The sequence below is a fragment of the Dromaius novaehollandiae genome, chromosome 3, assembly GCF_036370855.1.
Source record: "Dromaius novaehollandiae isolate bDroNov1 chromosome 3, bDroNov1.hap1, whole genome shotgun sequence".
Classification (NCBI taxonomy): Eukaryota; Metazoa; Chordata; class Aves; order Casuariiformes; family Dromaiidae; genus Dromaius; species Dromaius novaehollandiae.
Genome location: NC_088100.1, coordinates 12,540,690 through 12,559,591, shown reverse-complemented (window position 1 = coordinate 12,559,591; position 18,902 = coordinate 12,540,690). Strand labels below are relative to the sequence as shown.

Below are 18,902 nucleotides of genomic sequence, written 5' to 3'. Positions count from 1 at the left end.
GTCTTGTAGTCTTCCGCGGGCGTGCCCGGGCCCCGGCGGCGTGAGGGCGGGCGCCGCGCCCGGAGGCGGCGCTGAGGCCCATCCTCCGAGGCCCGCGGTGGGTCCGCGAGTAGAAGCTTGTGTGGGAGAAGGGGCTCAGCGCTGCAGCCTCCTCTCAGTGTTTGTGGCCTTATTCTGCCCGCCGGAGCGATGTCTCAGACCCAGGCATCAGGCCGCGTGTGGTGGGGCAGCCGCAGGCCGCGAGCAGCAGAGCCGCTTGAGGCAGCTTCGGCCTCGAGGCTGCTTGGAGTGACTTCGGGCTCCGCAGAAAAAGCTTCTTCAAACGGCACGTGCTTGAGGTTATTCCAGCCCCGTGGAGACACCTGGGAATCCATTTCCAAAAGATGCTTAAAAAGGTATATTTTTGAATTTAAAGATTTAAAGACGGGTAGTCCCATGCACGCTGCTTTTCCCTATTATGCTTCTCCTTTCTGCATTTGAAGCTTATGGGGTTCTTCTTTTCACTTTTTTAATGTGGGAAGGATATAGTCAAAGATTTAAGAGAATAGTCAAATGGAATGAGGAAGGTACTGTAAGGCTTTTAAGACTGTCTTAGAAGGAGTGTGTTTAGTGATGATTAGAAGGAATCTTAATTTACCACCTCATGTATACTTCTTGTATTTCCTGCTGCCAACTGTATACTCTCGAACTGTGAGGTAAATAAAGCTTTACAGAAGATACTCTCAAAAGTATGTGTCTCTCGATGAATCGGAGAGCGATCACACAGGGAAGTTTCCACAGGCTGGATCTTCAACTGGACAAGAGGATCGCGAGTGGCTTGTTTGCTCTGTTTGATTTTTGATTGTATAGTATGAGTAGTCCGGATGAGACGGGTTTGGTTGTCATTGGTCTGATGACACTGCACAGGGTTAAGAATGGGACATGTGTAGAAAGTACAATAACAGGAGGTCAGTAGTAGGATCCTGTGTACAATTATGATACCTTTGTTTGTAAAGGGTATTAAAAAGTTGATGAGTGACAGAAAAGAGTGTATAGAGGTTTAGAGCAGAGAAGGTCATCTGCTTAGATGTACTGTATATTATAGAGCACCCAGTTCCGTCCAGTTACCCTGCATTGGCAAGAGCGGAAGCATTTAGCTAAAGCCTGTCTCCCAGAAAGGCAGCCCCATTTGAAGACATCAGAAGACAAGGGATCTATTAGTTCTCTTAATGGATTGTTTCAGCAATTACTACTCTCACTGCTGGAAAAATAAGTCTTAATATTTATTTGGTTTATCTTACTCCAGTTTCCAGTCATTGACGCGTATTCTTCTCTTCACAAAAGAGCTCTTTAGTACTCGGGTACTCAGATGCTCAGAAATAATGCCAATTAACTACCCAGTCTTCTTGGACACAGATGAAACAGGCTGATCTCTTGAAGTGGTGCAAAATTTGTATTGGGAGAAGCTATCTTTTATCAGACCATCTTATTGGAAAATCAATTTGTCTAATAAAAGATATTACCCCTCTGCACAAATCTTGCTTCATTCCTATCCTTAGATTGTCATAGTCAGAATACTCCTGAGCTCTTTAAGTGTAAGAATACTTTTGAATAGTAAGAATACTTACTTTAACTGTAAGAATAAATTTGTAGTGGTTATCTACAGCCTCTCTAAGTTTTCAAATTTTGAGCACCAAAACTATACAGGATTCTAGAGTCAGTTATCTTTTGTGATCTCTCTGGTGTTTTTGCTGTTATCTACAAACTCTGTAAGTAGGAAGAGGACTTGCATGCAGCTTCAAATAATTCTTGAAAACATGAGCTAGCGTTTTTCTAGGAACCAACTGTATAAACAATCAAATACAGATGTAAAAATACATAACTGGTCTTTAGACCACGAGCTAGACCATGCGTCTCTGTGCTGTGTGCCACAGTTGGTGTGTGTTAGAAACATCCTGGATCACAGACTAGAGGTATTCTTCACTTTATTTTTCTTCTGTAGCTTAATGGATCTTGAATATCCATTCTGTGTATTGAAACAACTTTAGTGTGAAGGTTTCCTAACATGTCCACCAAGTCCAAAGCATCCTGGGAGGCAACTCCCTAAGAATATGAAAGTGTTTAAATCCCTTCAGACAGAAGGGACTCATCAGGCGTGTTCTGCCTCCTCAGTGAATGTATCCTCATTAAACTAGCCTATAAAAAGGTGCTAAAGATTAGTATGTTTTAAAGCAGACAAACGAAGACATCTGTACTGTTTTTGAAAGAAAGGCAAACTTAGAGATTTCTTAGCTGAGGTTTCTGAGAGGAGATGGCAATGAAACACTAGGAAAACCTTAAGAACTTTCAAGAGGCATACTGGTTTCCTCAGGACTGCATTAGTAACTGCCTCTAAATACCCTAATCAGTGGCCTTGTGTTGGTTCCTATTCTGAAGTACCTAACTCCCCTAGCCAGCATGTAGGCAGCCTTGAGTGCCTGACAGAAGATCTGGACTCCTCCATAGGGCCAGGACTAAATATTAGGTCACTCAACATGACAGTAGCTGAGTCCATTTTTGGCATTTAAACTACAAGTCCAGTTAACTCATTGAGACTTTAATGGCATACAGCCAAGAGCTCTTTTACATTCTCTCCAGAACTGGATTTCTCAATCATCCTGTCAGTACACTGAATAAATCAAAGTACTTATACCTTTTAACTTTGGTTTCCTAAATCATCATCATTTTCCTGATAGATTTCCTATCAGTGTCAAAGAGGACTGAGCTTAACAAATCCCACAAGATAAAAATACTAGCTGGTGTAGTGATGGGCTAAGAATGTTCAATTTCTGTATAGAACTAAGATGAGAACTTAGCAAGTTCATTATACAGAGGAAGTCTGGAGACACATATCCTATATCTTACTAATTGCTGATTTTATGTGAACATTTTCTGTGAAATTAATACTGGAGATCTCAGACATACACATGAACAGGGATCAGATATTTGTAGGTCAGTCTTGTATACTGAATATTTCAGAGAGGGTTTGCTTTTATATCTTCTGTAAGGAATAAACTTATTTTACTTAAGTTTGGCTGTATGTTCTTTGGGCCAATCTTAAGGCAAAGCCTGAAGGTCATCATTAAAACAGAAATTGGGTACAGAATATCTATTGTGAAGTCATAATGGCTTCAACTTCAAAATACATTTTCTACTGAAGCATTTTTTTCGAATATTCCAAGTCAGGTAACTTCATTATGTATTTAAAGAAGAACAAAATAAATTGGGTCCCCAGCACCATCTGCCTGCTGTGTGAAGCCTTCAGAGCTTTCCAAGTATACGTGCTGTTATCACTCATGCAGAGAGAACATTTAGCATTAAGCAGGTGAATGGCCTATTGGAGGCTTCATAGTAATGGATTACACTCCCTGTTGGTGATTTAATCTAACAAGGACATAACAGCAAACATTTTTGTATTCTGACAACATTTCTGTTTTTCTTGCTACCCCATTACTCAGTTTAGGGCATTGCTCTAGTACTTCTTTTTTTCTGATTTTGTTGGGACCACAAAGTGGTATAAATCGATAGGCAAAACTTGGTCCCTGGGAAGTGAGATCTTTCTTTGCTTATCTACCAGCTAGAAAGGCATTAACAAATCTATTAAGTTTCATGACTTCTTTTAAATGACTGTGTTCCAGTTTTGAAAATAATATTCTTTTATTACAAAATTATTTGGAAATAAGATCTTTTATTACAAACCCAACAAAATAATGGTTTTAGGATCTCAACTTTAAAGTTTTTTAGTGGCTGTTTTTGAACTGGTCGAATGTTCGTTCTTGAAAAGTGAGAACACCTTTTTGGTACTTAGTTCAGGCATATCATGTTGTCATTCAGCAATGAAAATTGTGGCCCAGCTTTTGTGTGGAAAACATATAGTATGCAATGTGTCCCCCAGCCAAAGTTTTATTTTAAGCGGCACCATACCTCCAACTGATGGGTGGACAAATAGGAGGAGAAGGCAGGAAGCCAGCTGTTCCTGCTGAGTCCCTGAATGCACTGCGGAGTGGGAAGGCTACAAAGCCAGTGCTTCTCAGAGAAGCAAAATATCATTTTTGTGTAAGACAGGCTCTCATTGAATTGAGAATGTAACAGGAGCTGGGAGCTCAGATCCCTGCACACGGCCTTTCCCAGCACTGTCCCAAACAGGTGGCATTTTCCAAATCTGACTTGGCTGGAGCTTAGAGGATCAGGGAGACACTTAATGTCTCAAAGGTGAGATTCTGCTTTTGGGAGAAACTTGAGATCTCCCAGATTTCACATCACAGACACATGCCTCTGAAAGAAATTAGTTTATGACTCATTGTTCCTCGGTTTCCATTTAGTTCCCAACTTGGCAGCAGCAGGAGCTGCCTTCTTTCACAAAAACAAGATCTTGCATATGTGAGACAGAGCAACTCCTAGCCCCTCTGCATTTTGAACTCACCAGGAGCCACCACCTATCTGAGAGAAAAGTCCTTCTCCCTGGTCAAGGTGGCCTCTCCTGCTCTAGCATGATCTGAAGGGCAAACAAAAGCAAATTCCATTGACTATGGTCAAAGTTATCTCTAAGAGATTGCTGCTCCAGGTTGTTTGATTCTTTCCAAGCTCTTTAGCTTTAAAATTATCTCACAATATAACTTTTTTTGTCTGAAGGGTACTATTCTAATAGCTATGCCTATACTAATAAATTAAACGTACCCAGATCTATTCTTTGGTACTGAGGTTAGCTGGCACAAAATGTCTTGCATTCACGCTGTTAAATCTGATCCACATATCAGAGTGGAAGCATCCAAGATGGCTCTTGGTATATGTCCTGAATACCTCCTGAAACATGGACCAGTATTGTCTGGGAGAGTGGTGGTTGCTCTGGGCCAAAACCATACCAGGGATTGTTCTAACAATTTTAGAATCTTTAGAAAACAAAGATAACAGTTTAATTACATATAGATGACTAAGTTCTAGTGCCCAGGAACATTTCCTGGCAGTGTTTAGTTTGCCAGTAGAGATTATGCCAATGTTTTATTAATCTCACAGAGCTGACTCTGTCACAGGGAAAATTATTATATTAGCAGCACTAATAATATTTCATTATCAATCTTTGAATCTCATGGCTAGATTAAATGCTTGTGCAAAAACCACCTTTAGTTCTGTCTGCCTTGGTTCTTCAGTTCTCAGTTTGAGATGCACAGATTACAGCAGTAAATTAAGCAGTGCCAAGGATGGTTCCCAGAAACAGGAATGCAACTATCTTTAATGTTGTATTGTGACAGTAGCATTTGGCAGGGCTTTGGCCCAAGGCCAACTAGCACTCTCCCACAGCTCATGAGCTCCCAGTAGGCAATTTGGAAGCAGCTATTGTGTTCTGGAGAGTTAGTATGAATATGGACTTCTCCATGCCTCTGTGTCAATGAAATCTTCTGGAAGAGTTTAATTTATTAGTAAAAACATAGTAGAAGAGTATGTCAGAACAGCATGTTGAGACTCTATCCCCATGCTGCCTTCAAAACCAGATTTCTTTCTCTGGTATTTCAGCTGGTCCTGTGGCTCTGAATCAAATTGAGGTATGTGCTAGGGCATACCATAGATGTAAGTACATTACCAAGCATGTCTTCATGAACTATCAGCAGGTTGCAAGCAGAAGTGATGTTGAGGAGGATTACAAAAAACATTATGGTTGTGGGTGCTCTGATAACTGGTTTAGAGTGCAGACATACCAGTGAGATGATAGTTAGACCTATTGAACATGTGCTTCTAGGACCAACTTCAGTAGCGTAATATTAGAGCACACTGTTAGAGGCAGACAAATGTAGTCGACTTCTGGACTGAGGGGGTTCATCCCATCACAGTCTGATAGAAGAGATGCTGCTCGCAGAACATATATGTACGCTCGCTCTCTCACCTCACACACACACTCACATTCACTGGTCTCTTAAATACTAGCACAGACTTGAAGTCCATACAATAGCTATGCTCAGACCCATAGACCTTCTACCCAGGCACCGGCTCTACCATTGGGTATTGCTGGTTTCTTCCCTTATGCCAGGTAGTCCAAATTAAAGTTTGCTATTGGTTCACACATACACATAACATATGTCCATCGAACAGCTGGTCCTAGACACTTGGTCTATCCAGTAGCTGGAACCTAGATCAGTTCTCTCCAGTTTCTGGCACCCAGATGGGTCTCTCCAGTTGCTGACACCCAGACTCTGGGGCCCTCAGACCTGTTGCCTTTCTCTCTCATGACTGCCAGTCAGATCTGTTATCCTGTTCACGAGCTAATCCAGCTTGAAGTTCCTCAGCAGTTCACACACACAGGCTCGTATTTAAATGACTCATATATAAAATAGAAACAGTATTTGGGAAGAAGGTAGGATAGTCTGCAATGGTCAGACATAAAGCTTGCCCAGGCAGACATACTGACCAGCCACCTGCTTACATGAGACCAGCCTGTTTTATCCCCCTTTCCCTCCATTTGTCCATACTTCTGCTTTCCAATCCACTAGGAGTAGCAGATTCAGTGTGTTCTCTTCTTTATTAGGTTACTTGGGTTCCTCGATCTGTCACTGTTCCTGTGATCCTTGCTGGATCGTTTAATTTGATTAGCTGCTGGTCAGATAACCTAATGCAGCCCTCCTGAGAGGCTGAAGGCAACAAAAGGTTAAGATGCAGGTTCCTCAGATGCAATTAAGATCTGAGGAAAACAAAAGATACATTTGCACATCATAGTCTCATAGCATTCTGAAATTTAAAGTGCATCCTTGCTCCTTTGCAGTAAGGTGGTCAAAAAGCACCTCTTTCTGTTGTAAGTGTGAAATGGTACTTATATTAATGTACTTTTAGCTGGAATGTATTCTGTAATATTTCACCAGTAGCCAGTAATCTCTGGGGCCTTATGAAGCTGGTAGATTGAGAGGTTGGCATGTGCAATTTCAACATTAAAGTACAAATGGGATACATGCCCTTAATATGCCTACTGGGCTGGCTAAATCTTGTTTCCTGGTGCTTCCCATTTCTTCTCTGCTTCCTCTTCTCGGGACCTGTTCTACATCTAAATCCAATAGGCATCCAGATTTAGGTATAGAAAGATCCCATCTCACCTACATCTTATGTAAATTCAAGTTTCCCCCTCCACTTCCCCCATCCTGCCAATGTAGCTTTGAATCCTCAGCCAAAAGTCTGTTTTCAACCATCATCTTCATGTCCTGTGTTTAGATCGTGCCTTTACTAATCCCAGACCATGACCATCCCACCCAGGGAAATGTGAATGCATCCAATGAGGCAGGAGTGGCCACTGAGGTTCACTCACTCAAAATCCGTTTCATCCTTTTCCTTGCAGAGTTGCAAGCAGAAATGTGCAGAGAAACAATAAAAGGGCAACAGAATTTTGGTCAAGAGCAACGTAGGTTAGAAAAGAAAGGACAATAATAGGGCTGAGTGCAGATTTAGGAATAAGATAGTGACAGTGAGGAGAGATCAACACAGATTCAGAGAAATTCAGGATCAGGACTAGGGGCCAGGAAGCCAGGTAGGTGGAGTCCAGGGAGACAACAGGTGGGGTGGGGGAAAGATCAGAAACAGGCTTGGTTGCTATTAGCATGTCTGTTCCGAGTCCAGACCTGGCATGTTTGGGGGAATTATGTGAGAAACCCAAGAGGAAACCCATGAACCTTTCATCCAGTTTCCTGTGGCTCCTCTGAATGTGATAACCATCTGCAATAGTAACATCCACTTAACTGCCGTGCACTGACATCACCCACGGTCCATTCACACTGCCACAGTCTGTTCTCAGGTTGACTTCAGCTCATGTTACAGCCAAAGAGATGTATCAGATTCTTCTGGAAGTGTGCTCACCATCTCTCCTGGCTATCTGTCACACTTCTCAGGCAGCAGGAACGTGCTCCATGGGTATCACTGCTAAACACATTGGATTCTCTGAGACCTCTTCTGTCTTTCTTTTCACCACAGGAAATGGTGTCTCTCTCCATTCTTGGCACTTCAATTTGAGACTCATGGCTACACCAAAGAGTATTTTAACCAGGGCACACCATTGTGTCTGCTCTGTGACAGAGATGGCCTTTGCATCCTTAATCTGTTGCTAGAGACATAACCAGTTTGAGATGTTCTTCCATACACTCTGCTCAGTGTGAATTGTATCTTTGGGATGTGTTGGAGCCCTGCCCACTTCTGCTGCCCCGTGACTTTGCAGCCAAGGACCATCTGAAAGGAACAATGGTTCCAGGTGATGGAGATGCCCAAATAAGAGAACCAGGAAATGCCCTGTTAGGGGAACAGATTCCTGCTGCAAGGAATCCTTCTTGTGGGGGTAAAGAGTCTGCTATCCAGCATCTGGCTATGGGGACTGACTCTGGCAGTCATCTCTGATACACCTTCTCCTTCAAAAGACTGTGAACATGTTGGAGGTGCTGCCTCTAGGTCTGCCTGGGGCCACTGGCAGTTAATCTAGCCTTCGGTGCAAGGAGCATTCTGCGCAGGAGCTCACTGTGATAGTTATCAGAAGCTGCCCATGTAGGCAGGGATGGCCTGTTGCATTCAGGTGTTATTGGTCCCAGGCACTGCCCAGCAAGGTAACTGAAAACATGTTTTTCTCCTAAGGCAGATCAACCTGCTTCACCACTTTCTCTCCCTAGCTGTTGCATTTGAGGAGATAAATGGATATATTCTTCTTGCTAGCAATACTGCATGTCAGTGTAGGTTACAGGTTCTGGCAGAGGCAGAGGAGCCAAGTAGGGGTACTGGTGAATGCTGCTGAGGATGCAGGAACCCTGTAATTCCTGAGGCTTGAGATCATGGTCCAGGAGGGGCACATATTGGAACATATGTGATAACAACTATCTCCCAGTATTCATCTAAAGTATTTTGTTCCCTCCAGATTGTTGTCTTGCTATATGGGACATGCTGGACTGGAGATTGAGAGGGTGTCCTGAAGGGTGAAGTAACCGAGGAACATGAGATTATTGTATCTTGTTAGCTAGTAAGAAGTATCCAATGCAGTCTGGGAATGTGTTCTCCCATAAATAAAAGAAAAAATAGCCACATTACCTTCAAGGTCTTATTTCCAACATTTTGTCCATGGATGTTCTGGGGATGTGTAGCCGCAGGAGACATTCCCATTTGTCCTACCTGGACTCTTCACTATGATTTGGTGCATAAATGTAGTTGCTAAGGGAGCAAGGACTGTTTTTTGCTTGATGAAGGTCTGTCTCAGCGCAGAATGGATCTGGATTATCATGAATCCTCTTCCATGTTGTGTTTGAGATGCTAGTGTCTTTTTCCATGAGTCTGTCTTCCAGTGTTATGGACCGGCTGATAGGCAGGACAGTCCAAAACATTCCTCCTCTTTCTGTTCCCTTATTAAAAGATGTTATCCTTTGCTGTAACTGTGGCTGGCTTAGGGATATGAGGTGCTAGAACATAAATCCATGTTGTCTACATAAGCATGACAAGCATGGTATTTTTGTTTGGCCTGGAATGCTATTAAGATTATTCTGGATAGGTCTCTGAGGCCTATGCTTTCTTCTGGTCTATGTCTACAAAAATAAAGAAGTGGGCTGCCTCCTTCAAGCCCTTTTCCTCAGTTCCCACTCCATTCCCATCCCATTGTAGAGAATTTTCTTGAAAACAATGATCTTGATCCACTAGCCTAGCTGTTCTCTGGGGCAAGAGATGACGATTATATTGGGCACAGAGTACTTAGCAGGCCCGCATCTCACCAGACTTCTAAATTAGGCTCAAAGGACATTTGCGTGAAGGAATGAGAGCCCACTCACCCAGAAGGCTGCCAACTGACTATGCAGAGAATCAGCCATTGAGCCTGGGAGAGTTATATCACAGTTAAAGGCAGTGTATGTAATTTGAAGAAACATCTAAATGTATTTTGATCAATTAGCTTAGGCAAAGTGATTCTGGACCTTAATGACGACTTCTGGACTTTAATGTTGATTTGAATTCTCTGATGAAGAAACCTATTATATAAATTTAAACTGCGATAGTCTTTACATTCTTTATTTCCCTTCACACATACTTTAGAGCTATCAGGACTGAGAGTCCATGAGACACTCACCTCTGGAGTCCCACAAGTATCAAGAATCCCACTAGCCCTTTTCAGTATCAAACCTGAGTTATTATGTTCAATGTTCAGTCAACATGGAGTCAAGTGTCAGCAATGTGTGCACGGCATATATATCCTTTATCTCTGTCTCCACGCAACTGTCACATCTATAGCTCTAACAATGGATGGATGAAGAATGACTAGTCGTGTTCTGCTTCAGCAAGACAGGACCCACACTCCTGGAATTTGCAGCCAGGCGTCTGTGGTGACAGTATATGCACAATTTGTATTCCACAGTTAAGGAATAGTTTTGGATTCCTTGCTGATTCTGAGCTTTCACATAAAAACATCTGCTAATAACATTTTTTGTAATCTCCATTTGGCAAGGTAACCCTATCCCATCCTGGCAGACGATCACCAGACCTCCGTTATTCATGTCTTCCTCACCTCCTGGCTGAGCTATAGAAATGTGATATATTTGGGCACAAAGCCTTTAGCACTTAGGAAATTCCAAGTATACTAGAACTCTGCAGTGTATCCCATCAACAACGCATGCTGGTGTGAACACACAAAAACTTTTCTGATGTTCTCTATACAAGTTTCGTACAAGGTAAGGCTTTCACCCTGTTTTTAAAGAACTTTGTGGCTTGGACCCAGATCATTTAAAAGATTGCCTATACTTCTGGGATGGAAATCACAATTAATGCAATGAAGCTTTCTGCAATAACAGGACAGTTCATCTGGACAGAAGAGACCAAACTTTTTCAGGGCCTAACTTGAGATTCTGGGGTGAACTCCTGCGGGAACCACAGATTATCACCAGCCTTCACCATCTTCTACATCCAGAGCAAAACACATTCTTTTGGTTTTATGTCTTCTAATTTGAATACATAGCAACAATAAAAATAAAACAGGACACTTGTCCCACGAGGGAGAGAAAGAGAACAAACGCCATCTGACAGATGTTAGTTGTGTCATTTGGAAGGTGCTCAGCTACTATGATGACAGTGGAATACAAGAACATAACATAAAAGAGGTAGAATAGACTTATGGTGTAAATGTACATGAATTCATGTTGCAATAGACACCTGTCCACTGGAAACTCATCTGAGGTTGCCAGACTCAGGTCATGCAGATCACAGAACAGCTGTAAATTCTGAGTGAATCTAGTTAAGAAATAATACTTCCATCAGCAGTATTGTTTCAGTGTAGATTCTCTGCTGTTACAAAGGTATGCTCTTATGCTTCAGTCTTTATCTCAGTCAGAATGCTGACAGGGTCTCTGCTCTTCCACCCAGCTTCATATTTACATGAAATCTGTTGGAACTTAAGTGTCTTTGAGACCTCTGCCTCTCTGTCAAATTTGACTGAAAGTGGTCAGCTGGCTCTAAATCTCATGGGGGAGAGTGGGATACAGAGACACTGACCACACGAATCTTGTTTCCACTGGAAACTATGTTAAAGTCTCTACATAAAAAAATGACAAAGTTCTGTAAAGCCAGCTTTATTAAAATAGGAAAGTAGTATAGAAAAATAAAGAGTTCCTCTAAACACAAGATCAATAAGCCAACATTTCACTGGAAAGACAACTGCCAATAGAAGTTGAAACCTCATGATATAAAACCTACTGAACACATATTTAACAAAAAAAACCCCCACTAACAGGTAAACACGTATAGGTAAACTGCACTTTTTGTAATTTGAGAGAAAATTTGCAGGAGCTATCTCTGCAGCATGATTTTTGTTATAAATAACCTGTTAACGGTTTTTAGAGAAAATATAACAGTTCTGTCTTTTCTCAAAATATGGTTTAAACTATAAAAAACAGTCCAAATCTTTTCCGGCTATTGAAAACACAGTGTTAGTTCCAGATGGATGAAAGAAAAACAAAACCCTAAACAGCTTAAGAATACTATTAAAATAACTCTATTAAAACTTACCTATATTAAAAATATTTCCTTTAAAGGTTGTTCTAGCCAGAAGTCAAATCTTAAAACATAGTGCTTGCTATATATAAATATATAAATATAGTTTTTTTCGAACACAACTATTGGTATATTAGAGGCTGGCTGAGTTAAGAATCATCTTTAATGGTGCCATCCAATTACGTGGATTTGTGATATTTCTGAGCAATGCCATAGGGAACATGTGCAGCTATGGTGCGTAATTTGTGTGCTCCTTCGAGCACATCTCGTCGTCAAAGAAAATGTGAGGATGGATTTTCATTAGGATTGGTCCTTTAGGAGCTCCTGCTAGGAAAAATGTCTCATCAATCTCCAGACCCCAGCTACGAAGAGTCTTCAGTACTCTGGCTCCAGAACTTGCTGCACTTCTGGCTGTGACCAAGAAGGTCCGTATAGGACAATTTAATCGTTCATTTTTTGCATAAAATTTCTTCTGGAGTTTCCCTAGGTCTTCCAGAAAACCTTTCAAAGGACCCTGAGTATGAAATACCAGAAACATATTAAATATTTGTCCACAGCTTACAAAATTATCCGTTTTCTTCCAGATTGCCTGTTATACACAGAATTCCTTCCCTAATGCTATGCTGTGCAGCAGTCTATGTATGTAGTGTTTCTGAAAGGGTTTGCACTTGGAATTGTGAATTCACTAGGAATTTACAAATTGAAAAAGAAAAAAAAGTTTAAAACCATTATCCTACATTGTATGATCGGTAGGAAACCAATTCTGACTAAGGCTTACAAGATCTCTTGGAAAATAAAGTTAAAACTATGGTCTTTAACCAATTTAATAACGTGTTCTTTAAAAACACTGAGCTCTTTTTGCTACAATCCACAGTGTGCATTTTTTTCTTTGTGTGAAGATACTTAATTACCTGGACTTGACTGAAATCATTCCAGATTAATGGCAGCATTAGAATTACACTGTGATTAAAAAAAAAAAAAAAAACCAACCCTAAACGATACAGAGTTAAAATCCAATATATTGAACTTGCCAAAGCTTTCACAAATCAAGCTTGCATTCTTCTGGATTTATACCACTTATTATAAAATTTTGGTATAAATATTTCATGTATATCATACTGTTAACAATATCAGAGTTGGTCTTTCACTTTAAACTAATGTTAAAGTATTTGTGTTTTTTAGAAAATTATCATAGTTTTATTTGGGAATAAGCAAAGATATTGCCCTATTTCAGTAATCAGAACATCCCAGTATTTGAAACAAACATTATCTACACAATGTCATAAAAAATACAGTAGCCTTCCCTCTTTGTAATGATATAATTAAATGATATAATTAAAATAAAACTGTAAGTCACTGTCTTGTGTATGCAGTTCTCTCAGTAAAGCACGAGATCCGGTGAAGGGACTGCCATGGTGGGCCCTTTTGTGTCAGACATGTTCTAAAGAATATCTTTGAAAAAGGAAATAAATAGGGCAGTGAAATGATACTTCAACTTACAAATGAAACTTCTGCAAAGAAGAAGGAATACACACAGGGGAAACTGGAGAAAGACAGCCACGCTATCAGCAATGAATATAAAAAGATGTTTTGAAAACTCACTGATTGAGGAAGTACACACCTGTGCAAGAGGCTTATTCTCATTCAGCTGTTCATGTTCAAAAAATCTGTCTAATCCTTGCTCTTTGACAGTCTGTTCTGATTCATCAGAAAAGAGAACTGCATCCCCATCGAATGCCACTCTCAGCTCTGTATCTGAGTAAGAAACATCTTTGTTTGCAGTGAACGTTGTTGCTGATGCAATGCCTGAAAATATATCAGAGAACTTCACTTAGCACGTCCTGCAGAGTCATTCTTAAAACTGTCATTAGTTCAGTTCCAACAACTTATTTGTGGTGAGTTTTATATAAAGTGGGCACAAAACATCCCTAAAGCAGATTTGTAATGGCCCTTGTGTCTGGAAGCTGTCCCATTGACATAACTTTTTCTTAGACATGCTTCCTTTCACTTCCATCTAAGAATATGCAAAACCAGTCCTCAAGATATGCTGCAGGCGAGACAAAGCAGGAAGTTCCAAGAAGAATGTTAACTGAGACTATTTGCTATTTTTTAACTCATTCTCAAATACAGAAGTTAGTTTTTGTAAGTCCTGTCAAACAGATGCATCTTAGAAAGAGGTTGACTAGAGATAAGTGGGAGCGTAAGGGGAGTTTCTTTCTTGTAGAATGGCAGGATGGGAGAAGGCAGGAAGGCAGTGCAAAGGAAGGGGCTGATTAAATTGTCATTGTCACAAGGCTGAAGGTCAGAGAGGAAAAATATAGAAAAATAAGAACCTGATTGTATTACATGAAGTAAAAGTATCAGTGATAAGTTTGTACCATGCAGAGTTGGACCTTCTGCGTTTAATGAAGCAGCACTACCTTTTGTGAAAGACACAATTACTGCATTCACTTTTTAATAAGCTCACCTAAGAGATAAGAAAGTCAAATCAAACCTGCTTCTATAGCTTCTTGGACTTTTTCAGAGTCTGCAGACAGATATAAGTTGGTAAGATATGCAGTCAGATAACCCACAGGGCTTTTACCTCCCGTCATGCAGAAACATTCGATTGTTAAACCTAAAATAAGACCAGCACAACAAGCTGTGACTCCACCTTGATACTACAAACCTGTAAAAGGAACCTGTAAAAAGGAACACAAGCCTTCAACTAGTAATAAACTTAAGAAGAAAAAAGATTCACTGTAATTTGAACAAGTTAAACAACTTAAACCGAGTGCAGTGTCTGATCATTCCTTCCTCCCTAAGAATTCCACAGAAAAATCCCTCCAAGCAGAGTAACTGCTGTGAAGGAATATGTATGGGGCATAAACACCAAATAAGAAGTGCTTAAGGACTTTTTCTCAGAAGTTAAGATTCACACTTGACAGGTTATATCTAGAGCTTTGGACCAAATCCAGTTTAACTCAACTTCACTTATTCTGACAAGAAAAAAAAATGTTACTTCATTTTATTATATAACAGCAGGCAGTTCTACAAAGTAGTATTTATTTTACTTACCATAGTGATTGATGCTGTTTATGAGCCTCACTCCCACTTGGGCATGGTTAGTAGTCATCAGAACAATATCAAATCGTTCTTCATCATCAGGGTACAGTTCACAGAGCCGCGCATTGACATGCTCCAGTGCCTGCAGGTTAAAAATGTGGAAGTTCACAGAGAAGCTGCATGTTAATTCTTTCTTAATCACTGGGGTTTCTGAGAGACAACTATCTGGAAGGAGAATGCAAAATGGCTTTATTCCTTTCTGTTCTGCTCCCAGGAGCCATTTGACGGGACTAGTTTGAAGGGAAGCAAATAAGTTTATTTTGCTGAAAGTTACAGAATTTTATAATGGAAATCCTTTTTCTCTGGACACTCATCATCATCTGGAATAAATCAATACATTGTTGAACATTATCAAAATCCCTATTAACCACACTTTTTAGCTTACAGTGGTGGAAATAAATTTGTTCTGATTCCCCTTTGATTGATCTTTTTGTTTTGTTTTGGATGCTAAACATTTTTTCCAGGAACAGAAAGGTCTGTTTTTTAGAAGTGTACAAGATTCCCCCTTATATTGCCTAATATATTTTAATGAAACATTGCTGGTGAATAGTAGCATCAAGAAACTTTTTTGTCCTCAGGAGTCAAAAAGATACTTCTTTCTACTTTCTAAGTAGAAAGTCTCACCCAGCAAACTTAAATGCTCAGCTCTGGTGATACCAGTGACTAAGAAATTTATGAATCTCACAAAAAATCTAAAGTAAAGAATCCAAATGGAAACAGCATACTGGAAGGCAGCCGAGGTCAAAGTGCACAGCTAACAGCTCTGATTTTCAAAGTGTGAGGAGTTAAACAGTCAAATCTTGTTTATATTCAAAGAGTATTTGACACTGAGCTGTAATGAGTCTCTTGAAAACTAACTGTGCTAGGAAAAACTGCAGTCGGTTCCCTAGCGGGCACAGCCTCCCTAGTGAACTGAATGAATTCTTTTGTGATCATGCTTTTACCCTAGAAATACCTTTACTAGGCCTGTGTTGTTGGTACACTTCGCAGCTATATTTACAAAAGCACGGGTACTGACGTAGGTCTTTTCTCCACTACGCTATGTATGTCCAGAAGCTGATCAGCAATGCTGAATCCTTTTTAATTTCCTGAGGCTGAACCTTAAGCAAATCTACTTTTAACACCTGGAGGAAGTATTCTGCCACAAACTCAGCTGTCAGCAAGCGTGGCTGCTAAGTATGATGTGATGAACTTCCTAAAATTGCTTTGGTGGCCCTTATCAAACAATTCGCCGTAGAGAATGAACTCCATGGATGACATTTTTCCAATTCAGTCCCACTAAAACCTGCATTCCTTAAAACCATGCGTATTTTCATTTTTTTCATTTTTTGGTAATTAAACGTGATTTCCAGGCTGGGAGCTGTTTGCCTTGGCCATTTCTCTCATCTTGTGCAATGAAAACAAAATATTCCGTTTCCCTCTGCTTAGACCCTGGCTCCCAGCTAGGGGTCTGTGTCCTTTCCTGGTTCTCAAGGGTGGCGACATCCAGACGAACACGGAAAGTAAGGAAAATCTAAACCAACCAACCAAGAGAAAAGGTTATTTCTGAACAAAGTAATTCAGTGGGTATTGAATCAACGCTGCCTTCGATCCCACTAAGTGAGACAAAAAGTGGAATTAAAATTGGGAACAAAGGTGGGGTTTTTTTTGGGGGGGGGGGGTTTGTAGGGGAGGAGGCTGCGACAAGCCTGCACAACGTGGGGCTACCTGTACTTTAAATGCTCTCAAAAGGGGGGCGCTTTGCAGCTTTCCCGTTTCCCCAAACGCCGCAGCGCAGACGGGAACGGGACGTGCTCGCTGCCCGGCGCTGCGCATCGCCGCCCGAGGGAGGGGGCTGAGCTCAACCAAGCTCCGGCGCTAGGGACAAGCCCCGAGGCGGCTTTCCGGGGCGGGTTATCCCCGCCCGCGGGGCCCCGCGCTCCTCCTCCTCCCCCGCCGAAATTTGCGCGGGGCCCCGGGGCGTCGCGGCGGCCGCGCTCACCTTGTCGAAGCAGAAGGCCGGGCCGGGCTTGAGGGTGACGTTCTCGTTGTCCTGCTGGTACTGCAGGTACTTCTCCAGGCCCTGCTCCTCGTAGATCCGCCGCTCCTCCACCAGGTCGAAGAGCGCTCGGGAGGACACGGCCACCGTGATGGCGTGCAGCGCGTTGGGCTGCGGAGCGAGCGCAGCACCGCGGTAGCGCCGCCGGCCCCGGCGCCGCCGCCCCCCGCCGCCCCCCGGCCGCACTCACCGGTCGCAGTCTCTTGGGAGCCAGCGAGTCGTGGAAGGCCTTGGCGGCCGCCGAGTCCTGCTCGGCGTCCGGCAGCTGGGCCTCCTCCGCGCCGCCGCCGGGCCTGGTGGCCTCCGGGCTGGAGCCGCTCATGGTGGCTGCGGCGGCGACGGACGGGCACTGCGGCGAGACGGCAGCGGCAGCGGGGCCGGGGCGGGACGGCGCCAGCGGCGGCCCGGCCCGGCCCTCAGCGCCCCGCCCGGCCCGGGGCAGGGCAGGGGAGGAAGGGAAGGGAAGGGAAGGGCGAGCCGCCCGCCCGCTGCTCTCCCCGTGCCCCGGCGCGGCCCCCCCGGCGGGGAGCTCCCAGGAGGCGCCGGAGCCGCAGCCCTTCCCCGCTGCCCATCGGGGACGGCGAGATGCGGACCTAAAGCGTCCCCGCTCCGGCCCCCGCCTCGGCTGCGGCCGCTCTTCTCCGCAGCAGCGTTTCCAGGAGCAGTGCCGGAGCGTGAGGCAACAGCCTCCGAAGCCTCCCTGATGTGCGCAGCAGCCTTAAGAGATTTGTTATTTAGATACAGCAACTTAATTGATTTATCATTAACAGCAGCAATTTTCCGGGACATTTCGTATAAAACAATCATAATATTTCCAGCAATCCAAATGGGCTGGTTGTCAGTGACCTGGGGTCTGTTATTCTGCACTGTGACTCTGAAAGCACCGTTTAGAAACAGAGCGATGTGAGCACCACATGGGATGGGAGATACAGCAGAGGCAAGGAGCTGGTATTGGCACCTGGTCTGGGCTGCCCTAAAAGGCAGATCCCCACCTAGGGCTACTTATGTAACACCCACTCTTTATATAATATGTATCTTCCTGAAAGGCTCCCAGCTGCCTCTGTAGACCTGCTTGCATGAACCATCAGTTCACTCCCCAGACTGGCGCGCTGGGGGTGAGGATGGAGAGAGAGGAAGGAAGCAGGTTTCCTCCCGCGTTTTGTGCGGCCCGGCACACCATACCCACAGCCGTTGCTGTTGTTCGTGGCCGGTGGTATCTGTGCATCACAGTTGTGTCAGCACCATTCAGAGGACTCTTAACATTTCAAAGGGAGACCTTAAACATGGCTTCTGACCCTGATTGCTGCATAATCTTTAGCTAGTTGTGTCGGGTCTTTCTGTCTCCATCCTTTCTCCAAAAAGCATAATTATTTTTACCGCTTTGCCTGTTGGTTTTTAATATGGCTTTCCAGTGAAAGAAGGCTTATGTGATTATACCATCTGTCCGTCGTTGCCCAGTGATGTCCAGTTCCAAACAAATTTGACAGAAGGATAAAGATCTTAAAGAGATTTAAATTCTCAAAGCATTTAATGAAAATCAGCAGCAGCATGGAAAGTGTTGCCCTGCTGGGGGAAAGGCTGTAGTAGAAATGCAATGTTTCTGTCTGCTTGGGCTCTGCTGTCTAATGACAGATGAATACTGCCTGACTGATCTGTGTTCTCCAGGTCTGCTGCATTACCTGCTGCCCTGCTGAACAGGGAGGGATCTGCAAGCAAGGAGGCAGTGGGAAGTGGGAGTTGATACTGGGCAGGGGGAACTGGAAATGAA

At 42.9% G+C, this 18,902-nt stretch overlaps 1 protein-coding gene and 1 long non-coding RNA gene across 2 annotated transcripts in view; one reads left to right on the top strand and one right to left on the bottom strand.

Moving 5' to 3' along the window:
• The first annotated feature begins 8 nt into the window (after nucleotides 1–8).
• LOC112985065 (uncharacterized) overlaps nucleotides 9–18,902 on the top strand; it is a 57,550-nt gene continuing 38,656 nt past the window's right edge. The window contains exon 1 of the long non-coding RNA XR_003259655.2: nucleotides 9–395. This is a non-coding gene — a long non-coding RNA (uncharacterized LOC112985065). The remainder of the gene's footprint in view (nucleotides 396–18,902) is intronic.
• Nucleotides 11,555–17,845, bottom strand: NT5C1B (5'-nucleotidase, cytosolic IB). The gene is given in 7 exon segments (XM_026103415.2): nucleotides 11,555–12,253; nucleotides 12,256–12,505; nucleotides 13,613–13,797; nucleotides 14,486–14,608; nucleotides 15,049–15,178; nucleotides 17,078–17,245; nucleotides 17,325–17,845. Coding segments are annotated over 7 exon segments (1,071 nt in total). The 5' UTR covers nucleotides 17,457–17,845; the 3' UTR covers nucleotides 11,555–12,170.